The sequence below is a fragment of the Taudactylus pleione genome, unplaced genomic scaffold (assembly GCF_031769625.1).
Source record: "Taudactylus pleione unplaced genomic scaffold, aTauple2 ptg000465l, whole genome shotgun sequence".
Taxonomy (NCBI): domain Eukaryota; kingdom Metazoa; phylum Chordata; class Amphibia; order Anura; family Myobatrachidae; genus Taudactylus; species Taudactylus pleione.
The window spans coordinates 613,197-632,316 of NW_028284867.1; the positions used below are offsets into that span (position 1 = coordinate 613,197).

General features: G+C 45.1%; 1 protein-coding gene across 2 annotated transcripts in view; it reads left to right on the top strand.

The window, feature by feature from the left end:
• Positions 1–11,881, top strand: part of MKRN1 (makorin ring finger protein 1) — a 33,161-nt gene extending 21,280 nt beyond the window's left edge. For both annotated transcript variants that reach the window (XM_088448781.1, XM_088448782.1), the window contains exons 4-8: positions 3,285–3,511; positions 3,932–4,146; positions 4,954–5,064; positions 9,412–9,553; positions 11,402–11,881. In XM_088448781.1, coding sequence (XP_088304907.1) covers positions 3,285–3,511; positions 3,932–4,146; positions 4,954–5,064; positions 9,412–9,553; positions 11,402–11,611 — 905 coding nt within the window. In that variant the 3' untranslated portion in view covers positions 11,612–11,881. The remainder of the gene's footprint in view (positions 1–3,284; positions 3,512–3,931; positions 4,147–4,953; positions 5,065–9,411; positions 9,554–11,401) is intronic.
• Positions 11,882–19,120: the final 7,239 nt, after the last annotated feature.

The following is a 19,120-nucleotide window of genomic DNA, read 5'->3' on the forward strand; positions in this document are numbered from 1 at the left end:
TTTTAAAGCTTTCCTGTATAGTTTCAGCGGCTCTTGACTTAGTATATACTGTATCTGCCTCCCTACCCCAGTCTGAGGAGTCTATTCCCCCCCCCCCTTCCTTTTGTATATAGTATCTCTAAACTACCAGATGTGGGTGTAACTTGGTTATTTTTTTTTTATTTTCGGTATTTGTATATTACGCTTATGTGGTTTTTTTTAGTGACATACAGAGCAGTGGGCTTACAGAGGAGTGTGTGTAGGATTAGGGATGGCCATTGGTGGGTTAACCATCGATGGTACCATTAGTGTTTAACCTCGATGGTATGAAACCATTGATGGTTACACCCACAGATGGTCATCCTTTCTCTATTACTCACCTAGCCTATCAGAGTTGGGGACGTGTCAGAGGGGTGGAGTTAGGCTCTGTTTCGGTGCCAAGTACAAAGAAAAAAAAAAACCCATTGGGGAGCTCTGTACCATTGATGGCAGAGAACAAGTGATCGCGGTGAGTGACAAACTATGTGGGTCCTACCTGACCATTTTTGGGTCCCGTCATAATGCTTTAGAGCTCCCCATATGCCTCTCAGACCTCCCCTAACCCCTTACAAATGATGCCACACAGCCACACCCAGCCTTTACACATTATGCCGCACATTAATGCCCTTTACACATTTTGCCACACAGCAGTGCCCAGTCTTTACACATTATGCTGCACATTAATGCCTGGTCTTTACACATTGTCATGCAGTAATGCCCCTTACAAATGATGCCACACGGCCATGCCCGGCGTTTACACATTATGCCGCACATTAATGCCCTTTAGTCCCCCTATGCATTGCCCCTAGTAGTAGTCCTCCACCCTATGCATTGCCCCTAGTAGTAGTCCTCCACCCTATGCATTGCCCCTAGTAGTAGTCCTCCACCCTATGCATTGCCCCTAGTAGTAGTCCTCCACCCTATGCATTGCCCCTAGTAGTAGTCCTCCACCCTATGCATTGCCCCTAGTAGTAGTCCTCCACCCTATGCATTGCCCCTAGTAGTAGTCCTCCACCCTATGCATTGCCCCTAGTAGTAGTCCTCCACCCTATGCATTGCCCCTAGTAGTAGTCCTCCACCCTATGCATTGCCCCTAGTAGTAGTCCCCCCACCCTATGCATTGCCCCTAGTAGTAGTCCCCCCACCCTATGCATTGCTCCTAGTAGTAGTCCCCCCACCCTATGCATTGCCCCTAGTAGTAGTCCCCCCACCCTATGCATTGCCCCTAGTAGTAGTCCCCCCACCCTATGCATTGCCCCTAGTAGTAGTCCCCCCACCCTATGCATTGCCCCTAGTAGTAGTCCCCCCACCCTATGCATTGCCCCTAGTAGTAGTCCCCCCACCCTATGCATTGCCCCTAGTAGTAGTCCTCCACCCTATGCATTGCCCCTAGTAGTAGTCCCCCCACCCTATGCATTGCCCCTAGTAGTAGTCCCACCACCCTATGCATGCATTGCCCCTAGGGGATCAGTATGAAATACCGCCGGCCCTTCGAATCCAGGCAGCGGGAGGCTGACAGCGCTGGAAATCCCGATCGTCTCTAGAGTAAGTAAAAATGAACCTAACCTAACCCCCTAAAACTACTTAAAGGTGCCTAACCCTAAGTCGTCCCCCCCCCCCCCCCCCCCCGCCTAACCCTAACCCTCCCGGTGGGGGTGCCTAACCCTCCCCCACCTCACCCCCATGCATTCTTCTGCCGCTGGCCCGTACTGGCCAGCGCCCCGCCTCTTCCTCTTTGATCACGCCGTCTTCTGGCCTCTTGCGCGGCCGCCGGTACTGTTGCAGCGCCGCTCTTCTCGTCTTCGGGAGGTCTTCACTCCTGCCCTCCGCCGCCGGACTGAACTTTCCCGCTCAGCGGCGTCTAATTCAAATAACCGCGAGTGGGCGGGGCCATGACGTGACGAGCCGTGAGTGGCTCGTTACGTCTGCCTCCTATTGGCTGCTGGACCGCGAGCCAAACACCAGTGTCAAACCACCGCCGCTTATTGGCTACCGGGCAGCGAGCTCCGCTCAGCTTGAGCCCGGAGCCAAGCTTTTCCTGCTGCAACTTTACCGCCGACACTGGTGGAAGGGACCAGGCGGTCCCTTCACCAGGTACCCGCCGCGGTGGCTTACATGGCGCTGGGAACAAACACTGTCCCAGGGCCGGGCACGGATGCTATGCCGATGCTGGGATCAGACACACGATCCCAGCACGGCTTTCCACAGCAGCAGCCAATGAGAGTCTGACAGACAGCGTTGCGTCTTTCTCAGGGGGATGCACTGTGCTGCAGCCAGCTGTCAGGGATTGGCCACAGCACAGTGCGTCCCCGGGGACCAGGCTTCTTTTTAAAAGTGAGTCCCCACTACTCAATCCTGGGTAAAATATGCACTATAGCGCGTATTTGCGAACACCGAGAACCATTGGATCTTTGCCATCGATATTAAAACAACAATGCGTGATGTAGGTACCAGACGGCATTCCGCCGGTCTGAATCCCGGCGGCAGCCCGACACGGGACTTAAGATAGGCATTGAAATACATACGCCTATCTTAATCCTGACACCGGATTACAGACAGCCGCCAGCCAGAACGGGGGAATCCGGGGACATCTTACGCTGTTAGCTGCGTGGGGGGGGGGGGGGGGGGGGGGTTGTTAAGGTTAGGCTACAGGAAGGGAGGGTTAAGGGGAGAAGGGGGGAGGGGAAGTATACTTGACCCCTGTCTGGATACCAACTATTGGGATGCCGCTGTCGGGATTTTGACAGGAGGCATACCGACTGCCGGCATTCCATACCGCTTCAGTCGATGGCCAATTCTATGTAGGATGGCTGGAGCCATAAGGGACTACAACAAATGATACGTCCAATATTAGTTCTTGGTGGCATTTTAACAGTTTCTAGAATCGCGGTGGCTTAGTGTTGGGTAGTTCTGCTTTTGGGAGCAATGTGCCCGAATTATGCTGTGTATATACAAAAGCGTATTGTGTGACACCCGGAACAGATGATGAACAAAATATTAAACCTAAAGGGGAACAGCTTTGTAGCATTGCTTGTATGTATTGCTTTCTGGCAACAGATAAATCCCATGCAGGTGCATCTAGACAGATCTGTCCTATTGAAGGGTGTCTAAGATCAGCAAGTAACCTCTGTCTTACAAGCAAACCGAGCTCCCATTTCATTGTTCATTACTGATGATCATGGTACGACGTTAATAATGTGCTGCCTGCGTAGGATGGAGTACGATCTGGTGCCTTCCTGATACAGTTGTCCCTCCCCTCCCCGCAGGTCCATCCGGCCCAGACACTCACACTCAGGGAACTGTACACCAAGAGGAGGAGAAGGAGCAGCAGCCGGCCGACCCAGAGCTGAAGAAGCAACTTTGTCCATACGCTGCGATGGGCGAGTGCCGTTACGGAGAGAACTGTGTCTACCTGCACGGAGACCCATGTGATATGTGTGGGCTACAGGTCCTGCATCCTGCAGACTCTTCTCAGAGGTCTCAGCACATCAAGGTAGAGGGGGGAAAGGCTCCGTTTATAATGTGCTGAGTTCTGCTTTCTCATAAATGGGTCAATTTAACCTACACTCTGTAACTTTGGGGGAGATGTATCAAACCTTTGAAAGAGAACAAGATGGAGAGGTTGCCCTTAACAACCAGTCGGCGGCTTACGGTCATTTACCTAGTACATTCTATGAAATAACTAGGACCTGATTGGTTGCTATAGATAACGGCTTCACGTGGCCTATTTGGAAAGTTTTATGAGATCCCCCCCCATAAAGGCTTATCGCATACGCTAGAACGGTCGGGCAGTTTAATATGTAAAGTTGGTCTTTATTAACCTGCCAGAGGGAATGCCGACCACACCAACAGTAGGGATCGCTTCAGGCCTTGTATGATGTGTTTTATAACCCTGTGTTTGTTCCCTTACCAGTCCTGCATTGAGGCTCACGAGAAGGACATGGAACTGTCGTTTGCCATCCAGCGCAGTAAGGACATAGTGTGCGGGATCTGCATGGAGGTGGTCTACGAGAAAACCAACCCCAGCGAAAGGCGTTTCGGCATACTCTCCAACTGCAGCCACTCCTACTGCCTGAAGTGTATCCGCAAGTGGAGGAGTGCCAAGCAGTTTGAGAGCAAGATCATTAAGTGAGTCTTCCCCCTGACCTTAGACTGCGTCACGATGTTGCCCAAAGTGTGGTGTTGGTTTCCTGAATAATATAATGGGAGGGGATGCAATCATATCCCGGCGAGGGTGAAGTGACCCGCGTCTAGATGTAGACGCCGCTCATTTTACCGACTGACAGCCATTAGGTTTAGGGCTCCGGGAGGGACTTGGGTTCAGACACCCCCCGGGAGGTTAGGGTTAGGCTAGGGGGAGGGTTAGGGTTAGGAACCCCGGGAGGAGGTTAGGGTTAGGCACCCCCCTGGGTTACTTGGGTTTAGGCAGCGGGAAAGGGGGGATTAGGTTTAGGCACTTAGAGGGGGGTAGGTTAGGTTAGTTAGTACTTACCTGGGGACGATTGGGATTTCCAGCGCTGTCGGCCTGTCGCTGCCGGGTGTCGAACTGCCGGACGTGCAGCTGGCGGTATTACATACAGATTCTAGTGGGAGGCCCTATATGTGCTGCTTTAATATAATGTTTGCCTGAGCGTAGCTAGGGCCCCAGGACTGAGCCATGCAGCTGCTTTTCCAAGGAACTTTCCACCACTGGGAAATCCATTCTCTTGGCTACATTAAAATGGTGGATGGAGGGAGTTTTATAGTAGACGGTTTGGTTGCTTTTCACCTTCAGTCTTTCGGCTGTAGCTCCGGAGGGTACACATACCACAGGCTTATATACCTGCTCTAGTAGCACCTGGTAGATGGCTAAAAAAAAAGACTTCTGCTGTGTTAGATGAGGATTAGTCCAGAATAGCAGATTGGCTCCTCAATAACTCGCTGTCCCGTGTGCAGGTCGTGCCCAGAATGCCGCATCACTTCAAACTTTGTCATTCCAAGTGAATACTGGGTGGAAGAGAAGGAGGATAAACAGAAGCTGATCCTCAAGTACAAAGAAGCCATGAGGTAATTTTGTGCTTTATTTACAGTTCCTCTATCTATAAATCCTTAGTGATCATTCTAGCACCCTATAGCTGTCACAACCCGTGCAGTACCTCTTTCCTGCCTGAGGTGTCACTCTCTGCTTTGGTGCTTCTAGCACACTCTGGTCTGTGGGCCTGATGCAGAGCCGCTCGTAAGCGGCCGCTCGTTCGTTCCGAGTGATGTTTGCACAACTGCGCATGCGTACGGATCGTAATACGCATGCGCGAACCAGTCAGTGCGGCCGAAAATCATTTGTTCGCTAAATAACGAATGCCTGCTATTTTGAGTGACAGGAGGAGGCATATGTGGGTGGTAACAGGGGAAGGTGCTTGAAACGGGGAGTGGAGATCCGAACGCAGGCGTGCTTAAAGGTCAAAACGGGCGTTTTATGGGTGTGCATAATTAATACAGCAGCGTCATTGACCACGTCACTGGGTTATTTTATAGTCAGAACTGCTCGCAAGATTGTGGTAGGAAAAACCAACCACAAGAATAGCGAGCAGTTCATACGCTGGTCGATGTACTCGATTAATCGAATAAATAGCGGACATGACTTAGGATGCGAGCGGCCAGGGGGCGTAGTTTTCCAAAAAACGACCAAGTTTTGTTCGCTCGTTCAGACCTAGAGGCGTGAACAGACCGCAAAGAGCGAACGGTTCATTTGAGTAGCCACCCCTATTTTCTGGACGGTCCGGCTCTGAATCAGGCCCAGTATCTATGCAGTGTGCTGCATTAGCTTAGAAGCACCAGAGCAGAGAGAGAGACACCCCAGGCAGGAACGAGGAATGGCACAGGTTGTGATAGGCGCAGGGTGCTAGAATGTACACTAAATCCTGATGAGCTGAATGCGTCCAGGCAAATGGAACGGCGAGTAGGGTATAATTCCGATGTAGGGCCATATTCATTTAGTGACGATATTATCGCACCCGCGAAAATTTATCACCATTTTTTTATGTAAAAATGAAGAGAATTTTTGTCCATTTTAAAAAAGGGGGAAAATGTGCAAAATCCCTGTTATTATTTTATTAATTTTTTTGTGTAAAAATGCGGGGATTTCTTACAGAACCTTTTTTTCTTTTTTTTTTTTTTTCCATAAATTGCGCGCGTGGCTGGTGCAGGCGTTTTGGTGTTTAAAAAAAAAAAAAACACCTGCGTCAGCCATGTGCGAATTTTAAAACACTTGGTGCATCCTTATGGCCCTTCAAAATACAAGACCCGATACAATATGATTAAACGGATTTTTCACAGGTAAAAAAAAAATTTTGACCGAAAATTTCAGTGGCTGTTTTTTGCCAAAGTACGCAACTAACACTTTCTTTTTTTTTTCCGTTAAGTATCATTAAGGGGGTTGTTCAAAGGGTTCTGTAAGCAATTCCCCCATTTTTACCCAAAAATCGTGATTTTGCTAATGTTTTCGCCTGCCCTAGGCAGTCGGCGAAATTGGCTGATCGCGGCCAATATATATTGGCCGATTGGACGGCCGATTCGAAAATGACTGCGAAAACAGCCAATTTCGCATCTGATTACGGCCCTCAGGCCACCTACCTTTTTTTTTTTTTGCTAAACACACCTCTTAGGGTAAGGATGACAGTGGTTCTGCAGCATCATCCCGATCAATATAGGGCAAACAATTATACTTTATTACAGAATATGTAACGTCCCTGGGTGCAGTTATATGGATGACTTAAAAATATTAACCATATTTTCTTTTTTACTTCCTCCTTGTCTTATGGCAACTCAATTTTGAGCACTCACATTTTATGGAACTTAGTGGGCGTTATTTAGTGTTGGTGCCTTTTTTTTTTCTTCTTACTTGGTTCTAATTTAAATGAGTTTAGTGCATGTAAAATCTCCCATAGTAAATATGAAGAAAAACTGGTCTAATGTCTCTAATGCTGTACACATTTCTTGACAGACCGTTCTGCTCCCCAATCAGAAAACATAGAAGCTCAAATGTATCACAAAAATAATTTAATATTCCATAGTTAAAGTTACTTACAAAATACTAAACACTTCCAATAGTAGTATCTGCCAACAGTGTTGCTATATACAGTGTTGCTATATACAGTGTTGCTATATACAGTGTTGCTATATACAGTGTTGCTATATACAGTGTTGCTATATACCACTTGCTGTTGATCGTCTTGTCAACACTATTGCAAAACTTAATCCATTCAAGTAGATGTTCATCAAAGTTTAAATGAACAGTCTCAGGGCCTGATTCAGAGCTAAACGCTCTGACCAGAGCGCTCGCTCTGAATCAGGGCCCTCCTCCATGAAAATGGAGCGGCCTCCTGTCCGCTTGTATAGCTGTGGGTGACCACCCACAGCATATGCGAGCGGCCAAAAAGATGGTGGCGATGGTCTTGACCATAGCGACCATCGGACTTGCGACGGAGACCATGCGGTAGGGTCTCCCTGCCACAAGCCCTGGAGTGATTTTGGCTCTATCAGAGCCAAAATCACTCCCACTGACATCACTAGTGATGTCAGTGGGGCCGGCTTCAGACGGTAGGCGTTCCCATGGGAACGCCTCTGTCTGGCAGGCACGCCCACCAAAGGGGGCGTGCTGTCAATCAACATCGACAGCACGCCCCCTTTGGTGCGAGACCCGGAGCGATGGAAAGCCCGTCGCTCCCCGGGTCTCGGGCATGCGCGCGACGGAGCTCCCTCCGTCGTGCGCATGCGCAGTGGGAAACATCGACCCGCTTGCGAGCGTACTGCCGCTCGCGAGCGGGTCTGAATGACCCCCTCAGTGCGGTGAAGAGACCTCAGCCTGTTTCAGAGCCTCGTTCTCTCATGTAATGCAGTTTGTAAATACGGGCGCTGCTACTTCCATTGCTGATTGCTGGTGTCCAGTAAGGGTAATGTGCAATCCAAATTATGCGCTGCTGAAGTCGGCGTGCAGTCCTTCTAAGTAACAGAGCTGGCGTCTGTGGAAAGTCTCTGTGGACCAGGAGACGAAACGCGTTGAAGTCATCCTGAACGTACAGCTCTCGTCTGCCTCTGCTCAGCGACTTACACACAGATCCACCAGCTCCAGGCGCCGATGCTTAGTGGACACGTTGCCGCTTACTGTTAAGGGGATCACGTTATCCGGCTGATTGGGAAGCAGAACCGTCTATTTAATTGCTATGCGTTTTTAAATCTCCCTAGTACAGTGTTTTCTGGATTTTCCTTATTTGTGAAGTTTGCACAACTTCTCTACACTTGCTTCTGGCAGATTAATTAAGGGTTTTTTTTATTTTTTTTATTTATCTATATTATATATTTTGTTTATATAATTCATACATCCTTTGCATTAAGAAATTAGTGGAGCGCGTGGGAGTTTTGAGAAGTGGTTCCTGGACCGGTGCTACCATTAGGCCTAAGGGCGCTGGCCACTGGGGGGCACTGCTGAGTCCACAAAAAAGGTGTTTTTCAATCCCAGACAGGTTTTAGTGTGTGGGTTCAATGATTGCTGGCAGGGTGACTGTGTGTATTTTGTGGAGGGGGTAATCGTTACTGACATATAGTGGAGCACAGATGTGTGTGGCAATAAAGTGTTGGAGCACAGCTGTACGGCATATAATGAATTTAGGGCACCTGTGGCATATGCATTTAGGGGCATTGTGGCATAATTCATTCTTCCCTGTGGCATACAATAAATTTGGTGCACAGCTGTGTGGCAATTTTATTGGGGGAACAAATGTGTGGCTTATTTATTGGTGTGTAGCATAATTATGAATCGGGGATAGAGTTGTGTAACGTATAATGAATCTGTGGGACAGATTTATGACGTATTATGAATTGGAGATGGTGTTATGAGGCACAGTGTGATTTTGGGGTTCTGCTGTGTGACCTAGCCTAAATTGGCATCAGTAATGTGGGGCATAGTATGAACTAGAGGGAGCAGGGGCGGTGGGTGAATATTGCCTAGAGCGCCAAAACACCTTGCACTGGCCATGAGTGGTTCATCAACAACTTTGTCCTATGAAGGGGTCTATTTACTAAGTCCTTGGTTGGAGATAAAACCGAGAGAAAGTACCAAACAACCAGCTCTTAATTGTCATTTTTCAAACACCTGTGACATGGCAGTACGGAGCTAATTGGTGGGTGTTTTATTTCCGTTAGCTTTCTCCATCCAAGGCTTCGTAGATAGACCCCGAAAAATGAGTTTAGCAGCAATATTTTGAAGCTTGTTGTAAAGAAAAAAAGTGTCTGGATGATATTGTCTGCCATGGTTTATGTTACCAGAGTTAGTGTATGAACAGTCCGTTCTACGTGTAGATCCTTTTTACATTGCGGTGAACAGATCTTTTCTGTAACTCTCAATTTTCTGTCTTTCAGCAACAAATCTTGTCGATATTTCGACGAAGGGCGTGGCACTTGCCCATTTGGAGGCAACTGTTTTTACAAGCATGCGTACCCAGATGGGCGTATAGAAGAACCACAGCCGCGGCAGAAAGGGGGAATGTCCAGTAGGTACCGAGTAAGTAAGACCTTTTTTTTTTCGGGGGTAGAGATATTTTTAACATTAGCCAAAAATGATTGAAGCCTCTTTCCCTTTTTTTTTTTTTTTAATGTTTATTTTGTTTAACCACACGTGTATTTCATTTCGTAAATGAAGTATTAGAAATCCGCTTGTTTTAGTTAAATGAAATTAATCTGCAGCTCTCCGCCGTAGATAACTTACTACTTCAGAAGCATAGAAGGTACTCCCATGTTTCAGATTATTTTAAACCATCTATTTATTTATTTATTTTTCATTCCTTTCCTCCTTGAGCAAAGTATTTCTGCATTACATTTTACAATAGAGGCGCAATTCTACACTTGTGTCCATTTTTCATTATTTAGCATTTTATGGATAATTTAAGGTACTAAACACTTTGTTGTGGTATAACGATTAATATTGTATATTTTTTTTTTTTTTTTTTATATGAAATGGATCTGGGATGCAGTTTGTAGATCTAGGTTTTATATTCCAGATACTGTTATTTGTTTATGTATTTCTGTGTATATATACAATTTATATATATTTTTTTTTTATTTTGTTTGGTTATTTGTTAATGTATTGCTATAAACCAATAAAAATGTACTCAATTTAAAAAAACAAAAACAAAAAAAGGTCCTAAACACTCAGCGTTCTAAAGTGAATAGTGAATATACTTTTTATATATTAAACACACATTTGTTTTGTTTTTTTCTGGAAGTTTTTTCCTTTTTCGTGGCCTTTTCTGTACTTTAAATTAACGGCTTCCCCCTCCTTACCGTTTATGGTATTCTCAAGACGGACATGTCTCCTACATTACAGTATTTGAGGATGCAGCTTTTATCCAAACCCTGGGAATCTACCAATGTGTCCTCACTAACCTACTCTCAAATCGCATAGCCCCCGCGGCTTAGCTGCATAATCTGTGGCACACCAAATGGCGCTATTTGTCTCGCCCCAGATTATGCAACTAAGCAGCACCACAGAGTTTTGTGCTGAGCGTGTGTCTTATTGGCACCACGATGGCGACAAAAGTACCATGCACGAGTGCCCTGGGAACTGTGCTGGGTTTGCATGCAGCAATGTGCGACTCTGTCGCTATCCTGGGGGGGAAAAATAAAAAAGCAAAAGGCCGAGAACTGACGCTAGCGAGCCGCGCCGTGCACCCAGCCATGTGCTTAATCTTCTACTTTATACCAGCTCTATTGCTGCAAAAAATGCAAATCCTCAACGCCAAGTATACTATAAGCGACACTTGTATACAGCTGCCATGCAACACAGATGGTAAATCATGATATAGGTTTGAAAGTCTGAGAATCGCTGCCCATGATGGAGTGTCTTAAGTTGCGTCATAAGTCTCGCGCCACGTGGCGCAGAAGGATGGGTGAGTGAGGGAGAATCTGTAGAACCTCGTTGCTGGTCCTTGATGCCTTTGGGGTTCCATTGACTGCCAACGACTTGAGAAGGCCATATTACACTGGTTTGTAGAGCGGTTTAATTGCTCTCACTGTATAGGTGACCCATCCATTTGACCAGATTTGTGTAGCGCAGAGGTTCCCAAACTCTGTCATTACAGTCCATGTTTTCAGATTATCTGTGCAGGTGACTTCATTAGTTCCTCAGTCAATTTGATGTAACCATCTGGACTGAAGCATCGATATCCTTTAAAACTTGTACTGTAATGGCGGAGCTTGGAAACCTCTGGTGTAGCTGGTCTTTATATATTTTTTTTTTTTTTTTTTGTGTAACATTGGGCGTAGCTGTTGGGTTACCTACATAGGTAAAAGTTTTTAAATTCGGTGAGGTTTTTTAGAATTTTTTTTTTTTAATTTGCTCTCTTTTCTCCAGGCCCAACGTAGGAACCGGTTCTGGGAATTCGAGGAGCGCGAGGGCGGAGACCCCTTTGACAACGACGATGACGAAGTGATGACCTTTGAGCTCGGGGAAATGCTCCTAATGCTATTGGCTGCAGGCGCGGACGAAGACCTCACAGACTCAGAGGACGAGTGGGACTTGTTCCACGAAGATCTGGACGATTGTTATGACCTGGACCTATAGCGCCCGTCAAAGAAGTTTGGACTGTCTGGGCAGCTTCAGACAGTAGCTATTTCCTGTGGTGTTGTGGCAGTGCCTGTGTTTTCTCCTAGGCAGGCCTATCCATTCCAGGTGCTGTAATTATTTTTACCCCGATGTCTGTCTTTTTTTTTTTTTTTCTCCTCGTTTCCTCAGAGTGCTTGTTTTTCTGTTTCAAGGTAACCCCTATGCCCCCTCCCCTTCCCCCAAATAAACTGAAAGAAAAAAAAAAAAACTACACAAAGTACAAAATTATACCCATGTGCAAGTTGTGGTTTGTCTCAAGTGGTCTATATTGAAAGTGGTTGTCCACTTTTGCACAATCCTTTCCTAAACCCCCGCGCCCCCCCCCCCCCCTTTGTATAATGTATAGTTCTCGTGGTACTTGCTTGTACCACTAGATGGCACTGAAGTACATTGAGGTAGCTATAGTCGCTCTTACCGGCCTGGACCAAGTGGTTCCCAAACGAAACTTTTATATTTGTAGGTTGTGGTTCAGCTCCTTGACTGCGATCTACTACAGTGGTTGCACGTGTCCTCCCTTTAGTTCATGCACAAAATCTCTGTTTTTGTTCTATTTTGAAGCCCATGTGGATTATCACATTCTCCAGGCCTTTGTCACTGTTTGGTGTTACCGTTAATCGGAGTAATTTAGTCGGTGACTAAAAGCTCTTCGTAGCCATGGTAGAGCTTTAGCACCCTTGTGTGTGTTTTTTAGACTACAATATCCTTCATTGTGGTGTCCTGTTCTTGGTGGTGTCCCTGTCTATAGCTCACTGTTAGCTGTTCCGGAGAGATAAGGCTGGAAATTTGTTTAGTCCATAGCGACAATGCCACCTCTACTCCCTACTGGGCTATTGGCTCCCACTGTACTGCACAGCCATCTATGATTTGCATTGTATTAGATGGGGGCTGATGCACCATGAGTAACTTGGATCAGATGTGTATTCCCAAGGTTGTAGTTTATAATGAACCTACCACCTAATATACAAAAATGTATTCATCTGAATTAAATAATGGAAAAAAAACGGCTAAGGAAGGGTTTTTTTTTTCCCTCTTGTTTCAATGATGCTTTTTTATTTTATTTTGCATTTTATTACATTTTCACCCCTGTTGTATGAGCGTTTAGGGCACATTCTTTTTTTTTTTTTTTTTTTTCCCCCCCCAGGTGTTTGCAGACTCCTTGAGCGTCTTGCAATTTAACATTTAGCAAATCTTTGACGGCAGAGAAAGTTGCCTAGTTTTTAAAAGAGGAGTTGAACGGAACCTCAATTCTGAAGTTTTTATTAGTGAAGGGAATGTCCTGTTCTGTAGAATTCCTGGTTGCTGACTGCAGTTAAAAAGGAAACACTTTTTTTTTTTTTTTCTTCAATAATACGGACTCGAAATAACTTGACTCTTCCGTCTGCAAAATCGTACTACAGCGTCCTTTTTGAAATCCGTGCAGGCAGATAACCAATCCTTTTAGTGTCTAACAGAAGTAGAGTCCTCCGTTCGTTTTTACAGAATTACTAGTGAAAGTTCATATGTTCTATATAATGTCTGTGTGTATGTGTAATTGACTACTGTAAATTTACAATAAATAAGTTTCTTTAACATATACAGAAAACATGCACACGCTCAATGTATGAGCATACGTGAGGCTTCCGCTACTGGCGTCCGGGCTAAAAGCGCTGGCTGGGGGTGTATAGCTATGATCAATGCGGCTACTGCTTTGTGGCTGAAATAGTCATTTTAAAGATGGTAATTGCAGTTTTTTTTTATTTTTTATTTGTTTATAGAATGTTTCCTAAATGCCTTTTTTATTTTTTTATTTTTTTTATTTTAATACTGGAAACTTCTGGCCTCTGGTGTGAGAATGCCAAAGCCTGGCTGTTTTTACGAAGAGTATGGTTATTCTTTTCTGCAGAGCTAATGTACCATGGAAATGGCATTGTGAGATTTTAGATGAAAATGGTTGGGTACGGGATGCCTGGCGCTTGGGATCCTGGCCTTCAGAACCCTGATGCCGCCAGCATCTCAACACCTGTATCCAAACCCCCCCCCCCCCAGTAGCTTAAACCTAACCCTCAACCCTAGTACCTAAACTCTTCCCCCTAGTGCCTAACCCTAACTCTCCCCCTAACTCTTAATACTTGCTGTCGGGATGCCAGAGTCGGGATTCCGGTGCTGGCATTCTGGGTGCCAATATCCAGACCGCCAGGATTTAAACTACATTCCGGCGAAACCCCTCTTTGAAAATGTGTTTTAAGTAAATAAATGGTTTCCTGGACACCACTTAATAATAGAAAACAATTAAACCCTTTCTAGTGCTATTTAGTATTAGATAATTAGCGTATTTGCAAGCTGAGGGCATTATAAAGACCGTGACCGTGGTAGTCCCAAAGTAGCCTTTGTGACGCGTTTCATTGTGCAACAACCCACAGCTTCATCTGAAGAAGTTGCGGGTTATGCCACAACGAAACGTGCCTGGTACGCTACTTTAGTATTGACATCGGGCTGCTCTTTAAAGCATCCCATTACTTCTAACCGAGGGTGGAAATACTTTTTTTTTTTTTTGTCTGTTTGTGCTTCATTTTTAGAGTAATTTATGCCCATTTTGTGACCGTCTCCATCTGCCCCCTGTAGATGTAAGACACTGTTCTTCACCCCAGGCCAGGTACAATTTTTAAATTTGATGACAGGCATTGGAGGAAGAGGGCTTTTGTGGCCGAAACATGGTCTGTTTTGAAGGGAGTAAGGTATTTTCCTTAGGAAGTGTTAAAGAAGCCTTTGCCAAAGAGGGATGGTTCTAAGTTTTTAGTTACTAGGTCGACCAGATCTACATATCCCATCTGGCCAGGCCAATGGAAGGTTATGAGAAATGCCTGCACCCACTTGTGTTTTGACAGTCTCTGGAATCTGAGGAGTCGGCAGAACTGATAGATTAACAGAAATGTGGTCCAGAAATGTCTCTGGCATGAAAATGTGGCACAGATGAGGGCTACCACCTGGATAAGACTGTTTACAGCACTGGTTCCCAACCACGGCTCTCAAGACACACTAACAGTCCAGGTTTTAAGGATAGCCATACTGGAGCACAGGTGACTTAATTAGTACCTCAGTTATTTTGATTTAACCATCAGTGCTCAAGCATGACTATCCCTAAAACCAGGACTGTGTGCCTTGAGGACCGAGGTTGGGAAACACTGGTTTGCAGGGAGAGTCAAAAGAAATCTTGCTGGATAAAGAGAGGGATAGGAACCTAATATACCTGTAGAGTGGGGTGGGGTGGGGGGGTGAAGGTGGGAGTTTTTATAGAGGACTGTGGTAAGGGATAAAGTGCATGCAGACAAGCATTTAGGAGGTGAGCAGGAGAGATTGGTTAGTAGTAGTTTGAAGGTGAGGGAGGGTTGTGAAGTTTTTGTTTTTTTATTGGAGAGACTGAGATGAGGGCATGTTGGAAGGAAGAGGGTAGGATCGGATGGTTGTGGAGAAGTCCAAATTATTTAAAAATGCAATCTTGCTAAATGAGAAGATGGACATCCCAAGTAAGAGTTTTTGTGGATAGCTGAATTTTATCCAGTATGATTGGTCTGCCTGGATCGTGTATCGCTTTTGGACTTTATGAAGAAAGCTTGGTCGATGGATGTCTCCAGGTTTTTCGTACACTATGTTGATAACTTCTGCTTACTTCATCCATGACTTGGTGGTGATGGAAATATTGCCCTGTCTCCAAAAAGAGGATCCATCCTCCCAGTGCTATCTCTTGGGAGCTAGTTTATCTCCTTATTACACTCTTAATTCAGGACTGAATTTATATTTTCCTGAATTAGTCCACTTGATCTAAAAATATGAAACTTTACTAACCTTGGTTGAAATTAGTTCTTCCTTTGTGGATGGCTGACCATGGTCTATAGAGCATGCCCAAACAGGGCTTCACTGTTAGTTTGCCTGGAACTACCTCATGAAAATTGGTTGCTGGATAGATGTCTCTGTGAAGAGGGCACCTTATAAATATAATGACGATATTGATGTGATGGTACCTAATGTAATGTTGAAGATCATTATGAAATATAAACCTATTTGTTAAATGTGAAGGCTGTTGATGTGATGTTGGGGGGCTTACTGTAATTAATAATTGCTCAGCAGTTGAATCAGGGGCGTAATTGGGTATTTGAAGGCCCCATGGCAACAGTTTGTAAGGCTCCCTTTGTACCACCCAATGGTGAATAATGTATACAACGCTTGTAACTTTGACAAGGAAGATGGGTCCCCTTCATCTCTGGGTCCCATAGCAGCTGCACCCCTGGCACCATGTTAGTTATGCCCATGAGTTGCATAGTATCTATCCCTTTTCCAAACAGGACCCAACCTTCCAGGATGTAACCTAGCAGCTAATGAATTTGACACCATCAAGTAACTAAACCTACGTTAGCAGGATCTGCCATGTTCCTTCTGAATACAGACACTAGGTGGGCGTTGCCTAATTTTCAATTCTACCTGTCTCCTCAGTGAGAAACTAGTTGGCCCTTATAGAACTGGTTATGTCTCACCTGCCCTCTGGTGGAGCCTCAGTGAGTCTATGAAAATCAGTCCAGGTGCCACTATGTAAGCTTGGTATACGTTGGTACGTGGTTCATAGGACAAAGTGTTGCTTGCTTTAAACCTTTCCCTGCTTGGTATAGCAGATTAATCCTGATTCTACAGCTCTCTATTTGGCATGACCAGGGAGCGGTAACTTTGCAAGTTATTACCTCCGGAGGCATTCGGCTACCATTCAGACGGCTCCATCAAGATTTGTTACCAGATATCCCCACAAAACATCTACAAATACTTGCAATTTGCTACTGACTACAGAACCGCCAGCCCACCCAATCTAAATTGCTTGATATCCCACAGCACAAACCTGTTTTAAAATGTCACCATGCGTTTATCCTGCTGCTGTGCTCTACAACCTCATTCTTATAGCTGGCCCCTGATAAGCAACGTAAGATTTGTCCTTCCATTTCAGAACATTGGGCCCAATTCCAAGTTGGACACTTTTTGTACAGGAGCTGTGCCCCCCGTTTTCCGGAAACATGGACAGCACCACGCCGTCCCTCCTCTAAAGGGTTGCAGCATATCGATCATGCTTTGGCTGGAGGGGGGCTGCAATGGCTTCTCAGTCAGTGATCAGATCCTACGCCAATCATTAAACATTGGATTTGTACGCAGGCCATCGGGTTTGTGTACAAGTGTGAATCGGTCCCATTGTTGGAAGGCCAGGTACGTGATATTTACCATGCCTGGCTATTAGGCCTGTGTGGCGGAATATCTCTACATTACTTACATGGGTAAGTAAAGTCTCATGAACTCCTAACCCAGATCTGGCCCTCTCTCAGGTGTGCCCTCTCTGGTTGATCTGTATGTGATGGGGTACATTAATTGTCACTAAAGCAGCAATTGCACAACTTTGGCGCACTGCCACTCTAGCCGCTGTTGAGGTGAAATCTCATAAACGCTATTAAACGGAGGGGTGTGAATACTCGTCCTCTGCCTCCTCCTCCAATAATGACGTGGTTTCTGTGGTCTGATTACCGTGCAGATATGGGCGATGTAGGGGTATATTTACTAAAGTAAGTTTTTAGAAGTGGGGATGTTGCCCAGAGCAACCAATCAACATTTAACTAGCACCGTGTAGAACACAGGTTCTCAAACTCTGTCCTCAGGACCCCAAACATTGCATGTTTTTCAGGTCTCACAGAATCACAAATGAAATATTTTAAAAGTTCCACTGAAGGAGTAAATTTAAGTTTATTTATTAAGTTTCTTATATAGCGCAACATATTACGTTGCGCTTTACAATTGGAAACATAAATTAGCTAATAACAGACAGATATATAGATAGAAAGGCCCCACTCGCAAGTTTACAATCTATAGGTTGTAAATCTATAAGTTGGTGAGTAATGTGTACAGCCGTGGCCAAAAGTTTTGAGAATGACACAAATGTTGGTTTTCACAAAGTTTACTGCTTCAGTGTTTTTAAAACTTTTTGTCAGATGTTACTATGGTATACTGATAGGTAATGCTTGTAATTTTATAAGTGTCAAAGGCTTTTATTGACAATTACATTAAGTTTATGCAAAGAGTGAATATTTGCAGTGTTGACCCTTCTTTTCCAAGACCTCTGCAATTCGCCCTGGCAGGCTGTCAATCAACTTCTGGGCTACATACTGACTGATGGCCGCCCATTCTTGCCTAATCAATGCTTAGAGTTTGTCAGAATGTGTGGGGTTTTTGTTTGTACACCCGCCTCTTGAGGATTGACCACAAGTTCTCAATGGGATTAAGGTCTGGGGAGTTTCCTGGCCATGGACCCAAAAGAGCAACTTCTCCAAACCATCCAAGAACAGTTTGGTGATGAACAATGCCTTTCCCAGCATGATGGAGCACCTTGCCAAAAGGCAAAGGGGATAACTAAGTGGCTCGGGGAACAAAGCATAGACGGGTCTATAAACACTGAAGCAGCAAATTTTGTGAAAACCAAGACTTGTGTCATTCTCAAAACTTTTGGCAATACCTGTGGGACCTTCTAGGTGACCTGGAAAACATGAGCTGTGTGGGGACCTGAGGACCGAGTTTGAGAACCACTGCTCTAGAAGATAATAGCTAGAATCTGATTGGTTGCTATGGGCAACATCTCCACTTCTAAAATCTCTCACTTTAGTGAATATACCCCTTAGTGTACATCGTCATTGCAGTTTGTTGAAGTCTACTACTAGAACACTGGTTTCTTCACCTTTTATGGTCGTGTTCTGTGATTTCATTAATTCTGTTACAGGCTTTTCTATATACCTGTATATGTTATAGATTCTGATGTACTCCCATTTAGTCCTTCAGTTCCACATACCCTTTATTTTTGGACTCTATATATGGTGTAAAACTCAATAAAAACTACTGATGCAAGACACTAGCAAATTGTTAAAAGCTGCAAGAACAGGGAAGGCTTCGGTACACCCGTAAAGATTTTCTGTCCAACTAGTTGATTGGTTGGAATGAAAATCTGGTAACGTATGGGAGTAACTGATGATCAGCAATTTGCGCCTAAATGCCAGAAAACAGATGAAAATGGTCGTCAGACAAGTTTGTTAAATGTTTGATTTAACCAATTTGTTCAAAGAACAGTTTTTGTCCATTTTCCGGCGTTTGGGAGCGAATTGCTGATTGTCATTTGCTTTCATACCTTACCAGATTTTCATTCCAACCAATCAACTAATTGGATGGTTGGACAGAAAATCTTTACGTGTACCTAGCTTTAGAGACTGTCTAACAACGTCCTATGAGGAAAGACAGGCAGTCAGCCCTATTCTGGCTGCCCTAACAGCGGTGTGTGCAGTGTTGTCAGTCTGTTTGAAGGGGAAGGATTTGGAGGATGGGCTGTCCATGTAAAGCTATACCCCTTACATCATGGATTCTCCCTTGTCCCGCTGTAGGTTGGCACTCACTGTTATGATATAAAAGGTTGCTAGTGTC